Source organism: Natator depressus, chromosome 11, assembly GCF_965152275.1.
Source record: "Natator depressus isolate rNatDep1 chromosome 11, rNatDep2.hap1, whole genome shotgun sequence".
NCBI classification, from domain to species: domain Eukaryota; kingdom Metazoa; phylum Chordata; order Testudines; family Cheloniidae; genus Natator; species Natator depressus.
This window is the reverse complement of record NC_134244.1, coordinates 46,311,902-46,333,291: the sequence shown is the minus strand read 5'-3', so window position 1 is coordinate 46,333,291 and position 21,390 is coordinate 46,311,902. Positions and strand designations below refer to the sequence as shown.

General features: G+C 39.0%; 1 protein-coding gene across 1 annotated transcript in view; it reads right to left on the bottom strand.

Moving 5' to 3' along the window:
- The window catches only part of ITGA4 (integrin subunit alpha 4), a 55,513-nt gene that overhangs the window by 22,016 nt on the left and 12,107 nt on the right, over positions 1 to 21,390 (bottom strand). Inside the window, 10 exon segments of the mRNA XM_074967709.1 lie at positions 2,976 to 3,130; positions 7,964 to 8,118; positions 8,499 to 8,544; positions 10,208 to 10,298; positions 11,353 to 11,447; positions 14,874 to 14,985; positions 16,568 to 16,705; positions 16,802 to 16,864; positions 17,217 to 17,302; positions 21,187 to 21,316. Of these exon segments, the coding sequence (XP_074823810.1) occupies positions 2,976 to 3,130; positions 7,964 to 8,118; positions 8,499 to 8,544; positions 10,208 to 10,298; positions 11,353 to 11,447; positions 14,874 to 14,985; positions 16,568 to 16,705; positions 16,802 to 16,864; positions 17,217 to 17,302; positions 21,187 to 21,316 (1,071 nt within the window).

The following is a 21,390-nucleotide window of genomic DNA, read 5'->3' as shown; positions in this document are numbered from 1 at the left end:
ATATTTATGGTCACAGTTTAGTAATTTTGCATCTTACAAGTAAGGGTAGGTGAGACAGAAGGGCAATGGACAAATGGGACAAACCCAGACAGGCACAGTGGATCAGGTATTTCTGTGAAGTCTAAAAAGGCTCTGCTAGTACACATAAATAGTATATGGAGCTGGGACGGAGAGAGGGGTTTATATTTTGTACTCTGCATTAAGATGATTAAACTGCTCAATAAATCATAATTTCAACATTAAACTCTGACCGTGTAGGAATGCTGCAAATCAAAGCCCAAATCCCAAGTTATCTACTTGTGAAAACTGAACAGCTTGAAACACTGAGTTTTACAATAGCAAACTTGATTAAATTATTCCCTAGGTATATGAGATAGACAGCCACTGATTGTCCCTCCACATGTCCACTGCTTTAATTCTTATCTACAAGCTTGCTTTGACCAAATCACATGTTATCTAATTCACAATAATTTTCTACAAGGTCTTCTCTGCATCTGGTGTATATTACTTTCATTATATTAATTAGCTGTTAATTATTCTTTACTCAAAATATATAAAATATACATGCTTTCCCGTAAGGACTGTACTTGAGAGACATTCACACTTAGTTAACTTTAACAGCTTCATACGGGTATAGAAGACTAAGGCCTGGTCTACGCTGGGGGCAGGGGGGAAATCAATCTAAGTTACGCAACTTCAGCTACGTGAACAACATAGCTGAAGTCGACATACTCGGATTTACTCACTGCGGTGAGTCGACTGCTGACGCTCCCCCATCGACTCCGCCTGCACCTCTGGCTCCAGTGGAGTACCGGATTCGACGGGAGAGCTCTCGGTGGTAGATTTATCGCGTCTAGACTAGACGCGATAAATCAACCCCCGCTGGATTGATCGCTGCCCACCGAACCAGCGGGTAGTATAGACAAGCCCTCAGGTGATGCAGGGCAGTCTTAATATTACTACTAAATTTAAAAGAAAATGGAGTTATATGGGAAAAGTTTACATGAGCTCAATTATATATAATCACAAATTAAATGACAAAATAAGCGTGCATGGTAGTATACCATGTATAGTTTATCAGCAGAATTTCCATTACTTGTTTTAACTGAAATGTGGCAACTGTGAAAAGTTTTAATATAAATCTTAAATCACCTTCAGGCTTCTCTATGTTAACCTGAGGATAAAACAACATCACAGCACTTCACAAACACAGACAATGCATACCTATCCAGAGCATATTGTATTCCATAGACTAAGAGTCCTGTGACGTCATGTCACATGTGTGCTATTACCAATGGACTAGAGTACGCCACTCTTATGTGCACTGAATAGGACCAGATCCACTGAATTCAACAGATCTACTTGAGAAATAAAGTACTATTCAGTGTGAGTAAGGTTGGCAGAATCTGGACCAATGCAAAGGCAGGACTAAACATTAAAATATGGTTATCAATGTTGCACCACCCACAAAATTCCCATGTAGATCTTGCCTAAAGAAACCTTTATCTTCATGCAATTATATATAGAAAATAAACTATTCTAAATGCAGATCTGCAATACACCACTGGGCAACCAGGCTTTTGGCTGGTGGGCTCAGCCCTTTCTCTGGGCTTCGGGACCAGCCAGATGATCAGCTGATGATGATTACCACTAGTCTCACTAAGCTTGGCCTAGTCTTGATTTATGTATCACCACCTGAGCACTAATCTGTGCTTCTGCTCACTCTTGCCTAAAGACCTGGGTCCAGAAGCCTTATAAGCTACCACATGGATCTATACAGGCAACCTCTGATCTCCTGGTGATGTGGCTCCCACTTCCTATGGAGGCGTATGGACCTGTTGACTGTACAGTTATTCCCTGACGCTGCTATGGTTCTGTCAGGAGAACCCTCACCTATGGAGAATTCTCCTTTTGATAGGCTGCTCTTTCCCAGAAGGTGGAAGAATGGGAGAGATCAGCCAATTAGATTCTGCAAGCGTTGATGCACAGCCTAGTGCTCCCTTTCTTTCCCCCTTACTAAGAGTAGTAGGAGTGCTGTATGCTGCAGCAGCTAGGGAGCAGCTACTCCTACTGCCATCCATGCAAAATTATTTACATATGTAAATCATACAAATTATTTAAATTTAGGCAAACATTAGGTAGATATTGAAAGCAGAGTCAGGATACACCAACATATGTATATTAAAAGGAAAAAACAAAATCAATGTAGACATTAGTGGGTCAAATTTATCCTGTGTGTAACTTCGCTGGTATCACCACGGATGAGTTTGGCCAAGTTAGTTAATAATTAAAGTTCAATTTGAAAATGTTACCAAAAAAATTAAAAATGTGTAAACAAAAATATTAGGCCAAAATCAAACTGGAGAGTGGCCCACAAAATTTTACCAGAACGCCCCTAAATCCCAGTCTGCCTTAATACACTATTTCAGTAACTTGTTGAGTCGGCTCAGCACTACTGATCAGACGTGGACATATATGATTCTCTTGCACCTATAGTGAATCTATGCAATATCTTCTCAGTAGCCACAAAGTTTGCCATCTGTCTCTCACTCTCTCTTCCCTAAAATAGGGTCAAAATGGCAAAAAGTAAATTACCAAGATTTTTTAAATCCTACTAGCATCCCAAATATAGGAATGCCTATATTCTCCTCGTGGAGACATCTGCATAATGTTAATAGGTACACATTCCTGCCGAGATTAATAATACTGGCACACACTTAGAAAAGTCAAGAGAGTCAGGTTGACCTATCTGTTAAGCAGCAAAGGGTGGAGAGGCAGGGTGTGGGGGGGAAATTCAACACTTACTTAATGGACAAGATTATGATCTGCTAGGACGGACATTTTATTTTTTAATTTCTGTGAGGATAACATAAATAGGAGACTATGTAAAACCTTTTTTTAAAGTAGGTAGATACCCCTTACACATACGACAATATTACTGTATTAAACAAAGTAGATACTAAAGATTACATTACCTTCAAAAATGCTGGATGACTTTTGCAGGTAACATTGCTGTTGTAAATCTGCATACTTCCTGAGACCATATCTGATGTTCCATTAGAAGAAAAGTAAAATCTTGCAGGAGTGTTTGTTTTTCTGCTTACATCTACACTTAGGTCATAAAGCAGCACTGCAAGATTAAAAAGCAAGTAAGTAAAAGCTGTTTACAAAATATCTTTGAAACATGTTTATTTTCACTAATTTATGATAGGAGTTATACCTCATCACTTACAAATGGAGTCTGCTGGATACATAATGTCTGTCTCAAAATGCTCTAGAAAGCATCAAGTTAAATGTATTTTTGAACCCTTGGGAATATACACAAAGCTGTAATTTAAAAGGAAAAAATAACTTCACAATTTTAAAAGAAAACTTATGCATGCAGATACATAACGTGTTCTCTTAAATTTATTATTTCCCTTCTGACTCACAGAGCCAAACTTGTCCCTGATATGAGCCCGTGGCTCCACTGAAATCAATGGAGTTGCATGCATTTACTCCATGGCTGATTTTGGTGCATTGTTTTTATATTTAGATAAATATAGCTAGAATCTGACTGAGAAAACCCAGTGTCAGTTAATCACAGAACTGGCATTAAAATTTCAGCAAACAGTCGACAAGAATAGATTCAGTGACTTAAATTTAATTTAAAATAAATACAAAAATCTGGAAGATCCTAAATCACAAACAGAACACTGTGGATAATCAAATCACAAGCAAATTTTAGAACACCATTGTTTTAATATTTCACAGTTTTACTTCTGTTGTGACTTGAGTTTATGTATTCTGGGTTTTGTGTACCTCCTCCTCCTCCTGTTGCCATTACTATTACCTAAGGCCTGAATTCAACAAGGGTACGTAAGCCAGTGCTTAACTTTTAAGCATGCTGAATCGGGGACTGCTGCAGACAAACACAAACCTCCGGGAATCTGAACTCCAAACCTTTCAATTCACCCTTAAAGTTATTAGTAGTTATGCTTACAGTACTTATATAGTCTACTAGTGGAGACACAAACTGTTTTAATTTTTAAAGCATTTCAGTTCACTTACTATAGTAACTGTATTCTCGTCAAACAACTCTTTCCAATAAAAAAAAGAAATATGCATGCTATCTAATCAAATCTGAAAAGGAAAAAAGCTGTTTCAGATAGGGTCATCATGTGAATTCTTGATCCCCTGGAGACTTTTCAAAGCAATTATATGTATTTAAAGAATCAGCATTATTTATGTAGCTCCTTTCTTATTTTTTCCACCATTTTACATGTTACAACACAATTAAATGGTTTAATCATATAACGAAAGGACTTGTGTAGTAAAACTAAAAGTGTACCCAACTCAAACTCCATAAGAGCGATTCCCTGTTCTGCGCTTCTGAAAGCTGCTTCTTTCTCTCTCTCTCTGCCTAACTGACTAACGAGCAGAGCAATGCAATCAGTCCTCGAAGGTGGCAGCATCTCATACTGCATTTTCTCCATAGCCATATGGAAGGTTGTAATAGGCAACATTTCTGTACGATCCTGACCAGGAATGCCTTGGATGAGGCTGCTTCCAGAGGACCAACAGTGTTACTGCTGGTCAGCCAGTATAGGTCTTCACTGAGTATTGATATTTGTCCTTCACTAATTTCCTACCTGCCTGCAACGCGACAATCCAGGATTAAATCAAACTGGCCTTCGGCATGGCAATTTGCACACAAATCTGGTGGTAGGTTTTGTGGGTCCCTGTACAAGGTGAGACACAGGGTGGCAGATGCACTATGTGAATGAAGGAAGGCTAGGAAAGTAAATGTAGCACTTTTTCATGCTAGACCACGAAGCATGTTTTGGCAGATGGGAAGGACTTTGGATTGGAGCCCTTGTCATTATGAAGCAGTGACAGGTACGAAGTTTAGCAATTCAAAGTTCCACCCTCACCCCCATTACACTGCTTTGCCTTTGTACTTCTTTCTGAACTTTAACATAGACAATTCTGCTGTGTCCTTTAACCTAGCTGGCCCTACTAAGGATTTACAAAGTTGCTTAAACTCAGGAGGAGTATGATGACTCAGAGGTGGGCCATAGAAAGTTTGGAGTTCATTTCAAAATACCATAATAAATAATCAATTCAAATAAATAATGTAACTTTCCCTGAACACTCAAATTCTCATTGAGAATAGAAGAATAAAACAAATATAGAGTCTCTAGACCATCCTGTTATGCAGATAAGTCATTTTCTCCCCACCTGCCCCCAAAATTAAAAATTTTGATTTTTTTGGAAACTTTATAGGTTTTTTAACCTCCCATATCATGTTGATTAAGGGTAAAAATTCAGGCATATTAATAGGAAACTAGTTACAACCTTAACTACAGGGTTGACCCTCCGATATAATGTGTGCAACTTCTTTCAGTAGTAATGTAGCTAATAAAATATTCATAGATTTTAAAGCCAGAAGGGACCGTTATAATGATCTAATCTGATCTCCTGAATAAAACAGGTCAAAGAACCTCATCCAATAATTTCTGCTTCAAGCCTATGGCCTCCGCTTGAGGTATAGCATATCTTTTAGAAAAACATCCAGCCCTGATTTTAAGACTTCAAGCAATAGAGAATTTACCACATCCCTGAGTAAGTTGTTTCAATAGTTAACTATCCTCGCTATTGCAAAACAGGGCCTTATTTCTTGTCTCAATTTGTCTAGCTTCAGCTTCCAACCATTGGATCTTGTTACACCTTTTTCTGCAGATTAAAAAGCCATTTACTATCAGAAATCTATTCCCCATGCCGGGACTAGTAAACTAGATCAAGCCACCACTTAGATATCCTAAATTGATTGAGCTTCTTTAGCAGGGGTGAGAAAACTATTGCCAGCGGGCCACATCCGGCCCACCAACTGATTTAAGCCAGCGCTTGAGCTCCCGCTGGGGAGTGGGGTTGGGGGCCACTCTGTGAGCGCGAGCTGCGGCTTCTGGAAGCAGCAGCATGTCCCCCCTCTGGCTCCTACATTTAAGGGCAACCAGGGGACTCTGCACACTGCCCTGTCTGCAGGCGCTGCCCCCGCATAGGAGCCGGAGGGGGGACATGCCGCTGCTTCCGGGAGCTGCTTGAGGTAAGTGCCGACCGGAGCCTACACCCCTGAGCCTCTCCCATGCCCCAAATCCCTGCCCCAGCCCTGATCCCCCTCCCGCCCTCCGAACTCCTCAGTCCCAGCCCGGAGCACCCTCCTGCATCCCAATCCCCCCATCTCCAGCTCCACCCCAGAACCCGCACCCCCAGCCAAAGCCCTCACCCTCCCCCACCTCAACCCTCTGCCCCAGACCAGAGCCCCTCTTTTCTGGCCCCACCGCAGAGCCCGCACCCCCAGCCAGAGCCCTCATCCCCTCCTGAACCCCAACCCCAATTTTGTGAGCATTCATGGCCCACCATACAATTTCCATATCCAGATGTGGCCCTCGGGCCAAAGTTTGCCCACCCCTGTCCTTTAGTATTTCACTCTAAGGCTTTTTCTTATCTGAAGCTTTCCAATTTGTGAACATCCTTTTTGAAATGATGGGCCAGACTTGGACACAGTATTCCAATTATGATCTCATAAATAGTGTATTCAGATGTAGTATCTTCCTAATCCTACTTGGTATTCTCCTGATTTATACATCCAAAGATCACATTCACCCTTTTTGCTACAGTATTGAATGAGGAAGCTCATGTTCAACTGGTTCTCTGCCATAACTCCCAAGTCCTTTTCAGAGTTATTGTTTTCCAGGACAGGATCCTCCATCTTATAAGTATGACCTATATTCTTTCTTCTTACATGTATGAACTTGCATTTGGCATCCTAACCAAGTGATCTACATCAGTCTGTATAACCAATCTCCCCCATCGTTATTTATCACTCCACCAACTTTTTTGTTATAAGAAAACTGTATGAGCAATAATTTTGTATTTTCATCCGGATCATTGATAAATATATTTATCTGAGAATAGAACCTTGTGGGACTTCACTAGAAAACCCTCCATGTAATGACTATTCCCAATTTACAATTGCTTTTTGTGATCTATCAGTAAACCAATTTTTAATTCATTAATATGGGATGCATTGATTTTGTAGAGTGCTATATTTTATCAGAATGTCATGAAGCACTAAGTCAAATGTCTTAAAGAAGTCTAAGTATGTTGTTTCAACACAATTATCCTTATCAACCATCCTTATAATCTTATAAAAAAAGAAGTTAACAATTTTTGATAAAACTGTCCTGACTGGTGTTAATTTTGTTAGTTCAAGTCCACTGGAACTTGCCCATTGTTCCGAAATCTGTTAAACATCAACATTAATGGTTCAGAGAGCTCCCTGGCCAATTCTTTTTATACTTTTTGGGTGCAAATTATCTGGTCCTACTGATTTACAAATGTTTAATTTTAATACTTGCTGTTTTATATCCTTCCCAGTTGATGGTGGAACAAAAAGTATTTCATTATCACTGTAAGACATGAATACATGCTCATTCTTTCCAAATACAGGACAGAAATATTTATTGAAATTCTGCCTTTTCTGCATCACGTTTACTAATTTACCATTCTTGTCTAGTATTGGACCTATACCATTGTTTGGATTTCTTTTGTTCCATATATATTTAAAGCATTATTGTTTATTCTCCTTAATCCTACTGCCATAGCTTTTTAGTGATTTTTTCATAGTGATACCTACTGTGTTCAGGTTTCAGAGTAACAGCCGTGTTAGTCTGTATTCGCAAAAAGAAAAGGAGTACTTGTGGCACCTTAGAGACTAACCAATTTATTTGAGCATAAGCTTATGCTCAAATAAATTGGTTAGTCTCTAAGGTGCCACAAGTACTCCTTTTCTTTCTACTGTGTTCAGGCTGATGGATTACTTTATAAACACTGTATTTGTTTATATTCCAAATGGTAAAATATTCTACAGCATGGAAACTGATCCATGTACTCAATACAAAATATTTATCTAGTAGCTTACCAACAAAACCGGGGACATCTTGTCCTTTATAGGTAAAGCAAAGCATTAAATTCACACACACAGCAGGTTGGCCATTTTCCACACATTCCAAATTAGTTCGATTTACAGCATTAGGGTGTTTTAAAGACGCTTCAACAACCACCACTGGTCTTGTTCTAAGAATACAAAACAGTTTATGGTCACAAAATGCTTCAGCATTAATTTATAATTACCTCTGCACACACTTGTTATTTTCAAATATAATGTTTATGGTAGTGTCTTATCTTATACACTGTAAGAATAAAAATAGAGTTTTACATGTTGAATTTGAGGGTTTTATTGCTCCAAGAAGTTTCTGGATGTCATTTTCCTTTTGCTCAGAGGTGTTTACTTAAATACATCAGTGTAGAATAAAATTCTAGTGCTTAATGACTGAAGTTCAAAACACCATAAAGAGCATTAAGAGGTCACGAGCACATTGCACATTTTTTAATTGCATCTCATAATTTACAATTAAGTCCAACTGTCTGTAAGCACTGAAATGTATCAGCCTCACCTCAGCAGCACGGCAGAATCACTGAGAAAGGCACCAACTGCTACATCTGTACAAAAAACCAAAGATCGATGCGCATCATTAGTCAAAAAGAATCACTTCTCAGGCGTAAGTACCTTACTGCACATTTACCTTGTGGACTGTATTAAAACACGACTTGCACATTAGTAATTAGAGGGGATATGCTAATATATATACAGCAAGATACTTTATCTATCATTGATATTTCCAATGCAGATTCTTCAATAAGTATCTGTTTACTTTCTGTTAAAGCTTCACATTAATGTTCCTGCCATTGCTAATGCTAAGGCTGCAACTCAAAGTCCACTACAAGTATATTTTCCTGAAGCTGGAGAACAATTCAGCTAAAATAAGAGGCATTTACATCTTTTTCTCTAACCCAGAATTATTATTAGAATTATTATTCTCGTTAAAATTAAATGTAAAGTGTTCACATGACAGAGTAAAGGTACAATGTGAAGTCATTCTGTGAGCCTTAGTCTAAGGGTAAAATTTTCAAATGTGGCTAAATGACATAGGAGCCTAAGTCCCATTGACTTGCAATGAGAGTTAGGCTCCTAAATGCATAAGTCTCTTTTCAAAATGGAACTTGGGCGCTTATGAAAATTTAATCCTGGCTCTCAAGAAAGGTCTTTTATTTGAAGGTAGTGAATGAACAAAGTAGAGGGCACCAAAGCAGTAGAACTTACATCTATGATAGATGTATTCACCTGAACCATTTATCTATATATGGGGTTCTCAAACTGGGTTATCACATGGGGGGTCGTGAGCTGTCAGCCTCCTCCCCCAAACCCCACTTTGCCTCCAGCATTTATAATAGTGTTAAATACAAAAAAAGTGTTTTAATTTATAAGGGGGGGGGTCGCACTCATAAGTTTGCTGTGTGAAAGGGGTCACCAATACAAAAGTTTGAGAAACACTGATCTAGATACTGCTATGTCTCTATCTAGCCATGGAGTTTCCGCTTCTATGCAGTAAAACTTTCCCTAAGGACTCTCTGGCATAAAGGGACTCTAAAACAATTGAGGAGCTTTTCCTCCAAGGAGCCTGTCTCAAGCCCAAGCACAGGGGCCATAGCTGAGCCAACAGGGGCATGTCAGCACTGGGGCCACCCATGTGTCACTTTGCAGACGCTGCCATAACTTAAGCCTCCAGGGAGCTGCTCCAGTCCCCTGGGCCACAAGTTCTGTGCTGCACCTTTCACTCCTGGTCATTTCCTTTACTACCTTTGTTGATTATCAAGACTTTGCCAGTACAAACATTAAATCCTCTTTTCTAATTTATTTCGTAATTCCATAATTCAATGACTGACATCGGTCACCTGCAATTTGAAAATGGTGATGTAATAAATGTCAGATTGTGACATCACTGGATGAAGTACTACAGTCAGTACTACAAACAGATATTATGGTTATTTTCTCTTCTACTGTACCACAAACTTAGTTTTAAGCCTGAGATTCTTAACTAATAGGAAATTAATCTGCCACAGAAAAACTGCCTCTTGCCCTCAGCTTTACTGCTGTTTTTATCTTCCAAAACTGTTATGATGATGGCCTGTCCCTCACAGTTTTTGCTCCTTCATTTATGTTAGAAATGCTGGGTAGCATAGCTGGTTTGTTTCCCACCAACTTACATTTAATTTCATTTATACTATTTTAAACAGGAAGAATAGAAATGACTGTTTAATTCACCTGGATAACCATTGTTATCTGCATCAATGCCACTTGATATGGATTGTCCAAACATGCTTAAAGTGTTGCTGATTCTGTGTCCTTGTATTCTCTGAAAAATAAAGGACTGACCAAAATGAAAATGAGCTCTTCCAAACATTCTAAGTAATATTTATTTTAGGTGGTAACCAATGGGAAACTGTAGCACAACCACCCTACACCTTATCCTAATCATTTCTTGATTTCAGTTTAATTAAGTTTGAATCCAATATTGGCTCCTTTGTTGCAAATATTATATCCCATAATCCATGCCTGAGAACTACAGTGTATTCAGATATTTCTGTTACATTGAGAAAAAGCAGATTTCTCCACTGGATCTATATAGTTGTTATAAGAAGGCTATAGCCCTTCAAATGAGGGACCTAAATCCCACCTTCTTGAGAGGAATCGCCAAATAGAGGGTAGCAAAGAGGCAGGATTTCCCATCTCTGTTCATTGAACAGACCTAAGCAAATATTTTGCGACTCCCAGACACATACAGTAGATAAATAGGACGGGTCATCCAAATATGCATGGTGAGCATGAACCCAGAACTGTCATATATGATTGCAGTGGAAGTGCTAATAAAACCAACCTCTGCTGAACACAGAACTCTGGGAATATGTATGTGCAAAAATGGCCAAGATTGAGACCAAAATAAAAACCACATACTAAGTGAAAGGTCAGAAATTCAAAAACTCAAATATATTCAGTTGTCCCTTAGGCAAGACAAGAGAAACACACTATGGCCAGCTCGACACTACAGCCTATTGTCGCATAACTACCTCATGCAGGGGTGTGAAAAATCTACACCCTCAAGCGACGTAGTTACACTGACCTAACTCCTGGTGTAGACAGCGGTATGTCAACGGGAGAGCTTCTCCCGTTGTCATAACTACCGTCTCCCGTGGAGGGGGATTAGCTACGCCAACAGGAGAAGTTCTCCCATCGGCATAGGAGCGTCTTCACGTAAGTGTTACAGCAGCGCAGCTGTGCTCAAGCAGCATTTTAAGCGTAGACCTGTGTGACGCTGACAACCTGCTCCAATGAAATTTAAATGTAATCATTTTAAAGACTTTACTGGGCAATTTTTTTTTTTAAAAAAGAGAGTATCAAGAAAGCCATACCTGCGAGAAGGATGAAGATATCCCATCCTTCCTGCCATTATATATATAAATTGCTCCTTCGAGATTATTTTCCTGGGGAGCCCCAATTGCAACATCTGTAGAAAGATTTTATTTTAATACAGGGAAATGATATGTAATCAGTAAACAAGAAAAATGTTTTTATACCGTTTTCTCATTTTGAATGTGTTTATATTTCATGTCTGGGAGATAGTATAGGTTGATAAGTTTATATTTAAGGAGTCAAATATTGCTTTTACAAGTTTATAAAATGCCTTGCAGACCAGCAGATGTGAAGTATGAATGTTCCAAATTTTATAACCCATTCAGCAAGAGCACAGGAAGCAGACTGGATTGGTCCTATAACACATGAAGATCCATTTATAGCTGTAATTTATGTGTAAAATATTTACAAATGTAGCCCTGATGCTGTAATCAGAGAAGCTATAATAGACGCCTGCATGGAGGCTCAATGGGCTGTGCACAAGTACATGGTTCACGCTAGTAAGTTTGATTTCAGGGCCCCATTTTTTTTGTAATGCTTCAGAATGAAGGCTTGCTCTTGCCTTTTTTTTAGTATACACCATTTTTCCAAGAGGAAATAGAGGGGCTCACGGAAATATCTGACGTTTGAAAAGGGGCTTCAGGGTGTAAATAAAGAGCTGTATCAATAGTACTGCTTGTGTGTGGTTTCTGCCCTGTTTTACACTAACAGTTCAGCCTGAATGCCTGTCTAGACATGGTTATTTGGAGGCACAGTAACTCTGGTGACCACAGATGGGACGGGGACTCAGTCTAAGTGTGAAGGGAACAGCCCTTCAGCTGTGAAGGGTTCGTCTGCACAGTGCATTAGTTCATGCTAAAGAGGGGTAAATACTGGTGTTCACTAGCTGGCCACGTGGAGCTTGCTAGTGCACACTAAAAGTTCCACATTCATGTTGTCCAGTTTCAAAAAGTGCTTTCATCAAAGTCAATGCAATTGTGCCAAATTACAGAGAGGTTAAATTTGATTTTTAAACTGTAATAAGGGGTGATAGCCAAAATGATCAATGGCCCTTCCCTTAAAAAGAAAAGATCTCCTCCCACTGCTAAAACTATGATAATTTTGCTGCCCTCTGTTGTTCCCACAACGATTAAAGCTGTAAGGCACATGCCATACACTATTACTTTGTCTAAAACAAGTAAATTTTCCTTATTTCTAAACGTCCTTAACATCTCATTAACATATGTGTTTGGGCATATAACAGGGAAATTAAGGTAACTGGCTTTAAACAAAGTAATATGTTGAATGCCTACATGATTTAATTCCAGTGGGGAGTGCAAATGCAAAAGAATAGCAATAGACTAGTTCCTAAATCACAAACATAGTTGGTCAAATAGCCAGAGCAAATGATCCCAAAAGAAAGATACAGAGTACATTAGTTCAAAATGCACCAAGGGAAATTAACAGATTTTTGGCTTCACTCATAAACAAATTGATTCTTTGCAAAGTGTAATAATATAAGTGGAACCAAACCAAAAAAACTCAAGAAAGGAAAGTCTCTGCTGACTAGGTTCAGTCGAATAGTTCTCTGATTTAATCCGGTACCATACTTCAGTGGTTAAAATGTTACAGCTCTCTACTGATTAGATGAAAATATGACAGACGCTTGTGCTATCTAATTAAGACTAAGCATACATTCTTTGGGGTAAACTCATTCACTAATGTACCTCCAACTGACTTCAGTAATTGATTCATAGGGTTTAAAACTACTGGAAAAAAAAAAAACAGCTCTTTCATATACTTTTCCCTTGCACTCCCTATAGACAAATGGACTCTCTCATCATTCAAGATTTCTTTTTATATTTCTCTGCTGTGTCTGTTTTTCTTTTACAGGAAATATCTCCTCCAGTTTCTCCCTCCTCAGTTTTAAGTTGCCTTGCCTCCGCCTCCACTGTCTCATCTCCCATAACTCTCTTATCATACCCCTTCTATGTCATATTCCCTATTATGTTATCTGTTCTATGCTATATTACCTATTACACCTTTTGATTGTACAACTCTTTCCACTTAGCACATTGTGGGCACGACTGGAATTACAAATTATAACTATTTGCACGATGATGATCTCTACATACACCACACACTTCTGGCCTATCTTTAAATTATGTCAATTTGACATACCATATTTTACCAATTATCATCATCATTTAATCACATAAAGGTAGAAGTCAGTTTCTAAACAGAGTAAGAAGTTTTCTCTGTCCTGACAGCTTGCATATAAAACAAAGATAAGACCAGACGAAATGCAGCTATGAAGATTATTGGTAAAGGAGGAAGAAAGCACAGGAGGAAAGATTCTTGAAACAAGAGAGAGGGTGCTCAGGAGATGAGAAGAAGGTGACTGTTCCAAGACTAGGGGGCTGCGTGACAGAGAGCGTACAGCCAAGAATGTGGGATAACAGGAACAGTAAGAAGAGTGCACCAAGATGAGTGTAGGGAGTGAAGGGTGACTAAAAGGAGATAAATTCAAAGTTGCAGGTGCAGGGTGAATCTGATGTGGTAAAAGGACACCTAGTACATTAAAGGTTGCCTGTTCTTGGGCCTGGGCATAATTAGCTTCTCCTACATAGATTAACCTTTGAGCAAGAAAGCAAACCTTGTGGCTGAGCTGATAAAGGGGATCCAAGAAACCAGCAGAGAACTCCTGAGAGGTACTTTCTCTGCCCTCACACGTAGGGTGTCCGCTTGCCTGCCTTCTCTGCTGATAGAGAACAGCGGTCTACACTCTACTTGCTAGAGTGGAAACACTGAGTGCTCCTGTTCCGTAAAAAGCCATGAGTGCTGTCACTTGGCCCACTCTCCTCACTTTCCTCTGGGGTTCCCATCCCGTTTTGTTTAGCTAACTGCAGCTCCTCCCACCCAAACCAAATGTTTGAAAGCCACTTCTTAAGCTAGTTCAAGGGCTGAAGGAGGGGAGGAAGATTTCTTTAACGGTGATATTTTAGACAGAAGAGAAGTAAGAGAGGGCCATGATAACCATTGTAGCTCATAGACTGTCTGTGGTAGACCCTTTAATTGCAATTTTCAGAAGAACTTGCATGTTGGTGTTTCTTTTTAATGTGAACACAGAGCTCTTTAGAGGAGTTGGCATGACAACCCTAGAGACTGAATTTCTCTATCCTCCGAGCAGGTCTAGTACAGGCACCAGCAGGGTAAACTTTGCAACCCTGTCTCACCAACATGAGGGAGGGACTTCATCTAAAGGTGAGAGGGTAATTCAGCTTCTATATCCATTCAGTCCTTGGCCTCTCTGCTGAGACAGGTTGTGACAATTTGGACACATACCCACTACAACCTGGTCTAACATTATTATTTCACACAGGAGAAGAGTTATCAGATGGTAATGACTATGGACCTGGAGTAAATCAGAACACAGGTGTAGAATGAAAGGCCCTTTCATCCATTAACAATCTCCTGAACCATTCACTCCTCATATTTATATTACATTACTGTCATGAATTACAAATATACTCGTTAATACCTTCAAAACCATCATTATCAATGTCTCCTAGATTAGCTATGGATTCTCCAAACCTCGCTGCATAGAAGTCACTCCCAGCTAGTTCTATCTCCAATTCTAGCATCTCCGCCCCCTAAAGGAAAACAAAAACAAATGTACCTTAAAAAAGGGATTTCCAGTGACATGTGTTGTTGACCTTTTCAGTGCATAAGCTATCAAAGAAAGTAAATATGCTATCTCAGAATACACCTTTCTGAATCATAAGACTGATATGTTATATAAATTGCACAGGTAAAGGGAGCTTAAACTGTGGCTCTGTGCTGAAAAATTAACATGTAAAATTGGCCTGATCCTTGTATGTTTTCAGAATCACGTTTGCACATTTTAGTAAAAAAGTTTTTAACTACTTTTTACTCTTGGTAGCCCTGAACAGTCACCACAACTCAGAGAGAGGGAACTGGATTCTCTTCTTGTGAATCATCAACAGAATTGTTTACTACAAACAACTGGCCCTTGAGCCCAGTTTCACTTTAATATACCAGGGCAATTTTCATAATGCAAGGCAGGTAGCCAGAAAAAAAAACTCACTCCTCAAATTGACCACATTGGTTATGAAAATCACTAAAAATAATATATACAGGACCCTGTAATGTTAATAGAGTCGCTTTTCATACTGGAGTTGTTCTTTAAAAAGGGGGAAACAATTTGTTGTAACAAAACGATTTGGTGAACATCTGTGTGCGATAACAAGCCTACATCAAAACAGCACACAGATCACTGCAATGCCACAAAGAACATCATGATAAAAGGGAGTGCCATCTTCCCATCTCCCATTCCATCTTGGTTCACTCCCTATTTCATAGACTTAATATCATCTTTGGACAGCAGGAAGCACCTTTGGAAGAATCAAGGTATAACCAAGCCCTTCATGAAGACAATAATTGTGGTAAGAAAACAATAATGGCAGATGCATATGTGAGAGAGAAAATAAAAATTCTAAAAATAAAATTAACGCATTAAAACTAAGCAGATGAAAATGGAAAAAGTGATTACATTTTAACCTCTGATTAAAAAGCACAGAAAAAACAAATACCAATATATGATAACTCCAGTTATTTCATTTTCCAAAATATGGGGAATAAAGAGATCTACCATTCTCCTTCCTGAATGCTACTAGTGACTACACATCTTTCACTCAGCTGCAAGTTGTTTGAGTTTGAAGCATCACCTATTCTGTTCACAAACGGTTCCCTTTTTTGGTAGTTAAAAGAATGGCTTTCAACAAACTAAAATATCTGTTTTTCAAATTATAAGCAATACGATTGCGGAATGCATGCAAACAGACTTCAGTAACATACTAACTAACATATCACGTTATGAAATCATGCTGATCTTTCTTCTACTTTAACACTTTCTCTTATGAACACCAGATTTACAGTAGATGTGGCTAGCACTTGATACATTCATATGCAAAATCATACTCCTGTTCTACCATATTCCCTGATACTAGCATAAAGTAGGTTTCAGTTAAGATCCCAGGTTTGCATGGTGGTATTTTAGCAGAATACATAGTTGTACTGTAAATCATGCAGTTCAAATGCATCATCTCAGAGTTCCTGTGAAAAAGCAGAAAACACTGCTATTCGGTTTGTAGGACCAGAATTACTTTAAATAGTCAGAATTACTATTAATTTTAAAAAAGAAAACACACTTACAGAACCTGAGTTGATGTAAACATAAACCCTTCCTTCTTCTCTGACTTTACTTTGCATTGGAGCGCCAACCAGTAAGTCTGAGAGGCCATCGGTATTCAGATCCACTGCGCAAACAGCAGCTCCAAAATAAGAACCAAGCTGTGCACACATACACACAAAAAGTGAACAGTCATCCAATCTTTAAGTCAACACACAAGAAGTTATAATATGTACCAAAATAACATGAAAGGTTACCTTTTTACCCTTTAGTTCAGACAGAATATTTAATCCCCTTGTCCCAATGCTAAAAATGTATGCCTAAAATAAGAAGAGAACATAGAAGAAATTCAACTCTTTGCATTTACGGTTTGTCAGTAAGAAAAACGAAATACTAAATATGCTGTAGAGGAAAGACAAATCCCAAAAGGCACCAAGACAACACACAATTCAAAATAAAATACAGTCATGCATCATCTCCTGCCCGATCTTTTCTTAGCACCACTGAACAAGCAAGACCCTCTTTCACACTGCATTTCCTTTCATTCCTTCTCACAGACTCAGAGAAGCTCCAATACTCTGTGCTCCCTGGACCACAGAAATCCACTCTCTTAGCTTTCCATTGCAACAATCCAAAGAGGAAAAGTTACAACAACAACAAAGCACCTCTTACTTTACCAGTCTGTTCCTGTTGGGGAGCTCCTCCAATTACTTCTGTACTAGCTGGTGTCAGAAAGTGGCCAGCTCCAACAGCATATCCTGTAAATGAAATAGAGTCATAACTGAATACAGTAAATATGATTACAGGCACCATGAATATAATTTTAGAGGTGCTCTCTATGGCATACTGTCAACAATCCAATAAACTATGATCTGTTACTTTTCATACAACATATGCCTCACTCAGACGAGCTCTGAAAGAATAAAGTGCAATTTCATGCAGGTAAATAATAAACAAAATGTTTAGAAAGGTAAGTTTTCATAAGATAAACAAGATGGTCAATAAAAATAAGGTTTACTCCCAATTGCTAGAATTCACATTAAAAATGTCAGAAACACGTATCACATTAAAGATGCCAAACACACCTCCATTTTCCAACTATTTGCCATTTTAAAAATCAGTTTTAAAATGGAAATCCATCTTATTTAACAACACAGATTCATGAGTCATTTTCAAATAGGTCTCCGTTGTAACAACAAATTAATGCAAACACTCACATAAGAAAATTCAAAGAGAAACTACATCATTCAAAGCAATCACCAGATTTGTTATTTCAAATGTGGTTGGTTTCTATTGTATTGCAATAAAAAAAAGCACAATACTGTTACTAATACTGATTTTTTTTTGTTTGTTTGTTTTTTGGGACGAGCACCTTTTTAATCAACTTGGATATTAGATTTGGCTGGCTGACAAGAAAATATTGTTGGCAACAATCAGGCAGTTGGATCCAGAGGGGCAGACTTTTACGTCTCTGCAGGGCCCTCCTGACTAATGGGGCTATACAGGGATATAAAAGTCCACCCACAGACAACCTATTTGAAGATTGGGGCCTTATTTTTTTTTTAGCTATGCATAACTGGTCATTTGTATTCCTCTCAAAGTGCCATATGGGACACAACTGGCTGAGCTCAAACAGAGGAGTCATTTAGTTTATTCATATTCTGCTCCCCTTGTAATTACAGAACTCTCATCAGCTTTCCATGAAAGTAGGGAACACAGTATCATAGAGGAGAATTGTGCCTTAAATCTTTAACCTGCCAAGATGACTGTGTGGAACTCAGGTTCCCATTATGCCAGCATTTTCTTTTCATGTTTTAAGCTATATGGGGTGAACAAGACCATTTATCATTTAAAGGTCAACCCCGAGTTTCTACTTATTCAACAAAAAATTAAGCTTAAGTAGATGAACCTTAATTTTCATGCTCTGACCTTTACTTTCAAGTTATTTTGTTTTTGTCCAAGTGCAAAAACATTCATTTTTAATTATTTTTTGGTAACTACAGGTCCCAGGTTTCTGCCCTGTTCTGAAGATTGTTTTCATACAACATATGAAAAATAATGTGAAGTTTATGCCTTTATTATTCAAGGCTCTGCACCTAAGCAAACCATTTCTGAGGCTGGGACACAGTTCATCTGGGTTTTGCTCTTTCTACGGCTAGAACACTTCTGAAAATCTCAGGAGAAAACCCTGACAAAATGTTGCAAGTCACAAATAAGTTGATTAACAACTTCCTCATTCATTCACATTGACAAGAGGGAAGCAGTCAAATGGAAAACCTGGAAATAAGCTGAATCAAAAGGTGTACATTTTAGAGGAGCCAAGGCAGTTTTATTCCAAGATTTCCCTAACCTAGCTCCTGGTCTAACTTCCATTTAAGTCAGTGGGAGTTTACTGATATTTAACGGGAGACGCATTGGGTTCTTAGTAATGGATGGGTGACGGATTTCTATCTCCAGACCTAACGCACACAGGGGATGAAAGAAGTGGCAGTCATGAATTCAATAGCCCTGAAACTGAAGAGGGAATAGGAGCCAACATGGAAACATCCGTCGCTTCTCAGAAGCTCCTTCACGAGAGCAGTATGTATTTGGGACTCCCAAATGGTTAAACCCATGAAGGAATGTGGTTTGGGGAGCAGTTCTGTCAGAAATTTCCCTTGGAAGTAAATACTCCCTTGTGCCATTTTTCTCCAGACAGATGGGGCTACGGCTATAGGAGGGGGAAGCAACAGCACAACTTCCTGAGGAGTTATGCTGGTGGGGGAACTGGAGAGCAATGGAAAGGGGCAGAGCCTCCACACCGATGTTCTAAGATCTCCAGAATGTCCCCTATCCAACTGGAGGCCTACAAACCCTTAACCTTGCCTGGAGGAGCAATGTCCCATGTAAATGTACCCTTCTTGCAAGAGTGTATGATGTCAGTGCTTATCAGTTAGATTTCCCGTCAGGCCTCAGTTCATCAAACCACCTAAGCATGGACATAACTTTAAACACATGAGCACTCCCATTGTCTTCACAGGTTTTTCCTACCTAAGTCACATCTTCAATGGGTTGACTCGTGTTTAAATGTAAGCATACATGCAAGTGCTTTGCTGGATCACCTTAATTATGAGTTCTCAAGACTACATATATTACTGCAAAGGGGCATTTCTGCCATCCCTCTCATCATCCATCTTCTGTAAGAACTCTGTTTCTCATTCTGAAAACACCTCCCCATTAGGCTTACCCTACAAGAAGTATGGAAATAGAAAGACCAAGTGCAATTACAAATTCATACGGGACTTTATAAATTAACTCATTAAGATGCATGTCTAGAATGTATTCATATACATACCTAAGTTCAGATCATTTATACTGTACCAACTTCTTTCAAAATGGTAATCATTAAAAATAACTTAAAACCACCAAAAATGTTGAGACCACATCCTGTTTTTATTATTGTATTTAGCGCTACCCAAGTACACTAAGGAAATTCTAGCAAAAGTTATTTATTCACTGACTTCTCTTTCCCAATGTATTCTCTTTCTCAGGGGGCGGCAACTGAAACCCCTCTCTTCCCTCCCGCTTGAAATCAAACCCTACAACACCCATTTCTCATGTTCTTCTCCTGTAAAACTCCAGACTGCCATAATCTCCACATCGGCTATTAAGAAAACAATAACTCTATAAAGCAGAGACCAATCATTGATCACTGCCAGAAGAAAAGACAGTGAAAGCATAGAGATTAATTACAATAGTCTGCTTTGAATTGTATGCTGGTCACAAAATATACTTTCCTCAGTAATACTATTATTATTTATGTGCTGACAATGTGCTTAGCACTGTAAAAATATACAAAATGACTTCAGAATCAGCCCTGAAGAAACTGCAACCTAAAAGACAGAAATAGAGGCGATCGGACACACTGGGAAGCCCAAGGCAAGGAATAAATTGTGACTCAGCTAGCATGGCATGAAGGGACACAATTGGAGAAGCAGTGCAGCGGGAGACTCTCAGACAGTGGGCGGGATGGGACGTATTGGGGTGGGGAGTGGGCAGACCTTCTCTGCTGCCCTAACTGGCCGGCCAGGACAGCTGCACCAGTGCATTGGGAAATGGGTGTGCTGTGCAGTACAGAGACCTACTCCTTCCCTGGAGCAGCAGGAGGAAGCCTGTGACTGTTTGAGTCACAATCACCCTCCCATCTGTCCATGGGGAAGGCCAATAACACACAACCCTTTATTCTAGGTTCATGGCAAAGCCATGATTGAGCCTGTTATTAAACATCTTTAAATATTGCATGAAATCTGCTTACTGTAGTGCTGAGTGAAGTCTACACACCATTTATTATCAAAGTCCTTACAAACAGAGCAGTCTCAAGTGTACAGTGTGAACGGTCTCTCTTTTAAATCAAACAAGACTAGAAATTATTGTAAATGAAGATAAAGCAATTCAGAAATAAATGTTTGAGGTAATTCAGATGAGACGAATGTAGAGGAACACAGAATAAAAGTGAGATTTTAAAAAGATTAACACCACACTCAGAATTACAAGACAGGTCTGCAATATTGCCACTCTGGGATGTAACAAAGAAGACATTTCACACCCAGTTGCATAGACCAGGGAATCAGCTAAACAGATGAATAAAAAATATTTTAAATACCTAAGTAACTTCCAAATTTTACTTGATTCCTCACATCTGTATAAGCTTGAAAGGTATTTGCAGTGGTATTGTATACAAAGACAGAACCAGTCCAATAATATGATCCCGGGGATCCCATTATAATTAAATCCTGGAGGAAAAAAAGTGTTGTTTATGTATTAAACTCTTAAAGATAAGCATGATGAGTCAAATTCATTCCTGGTA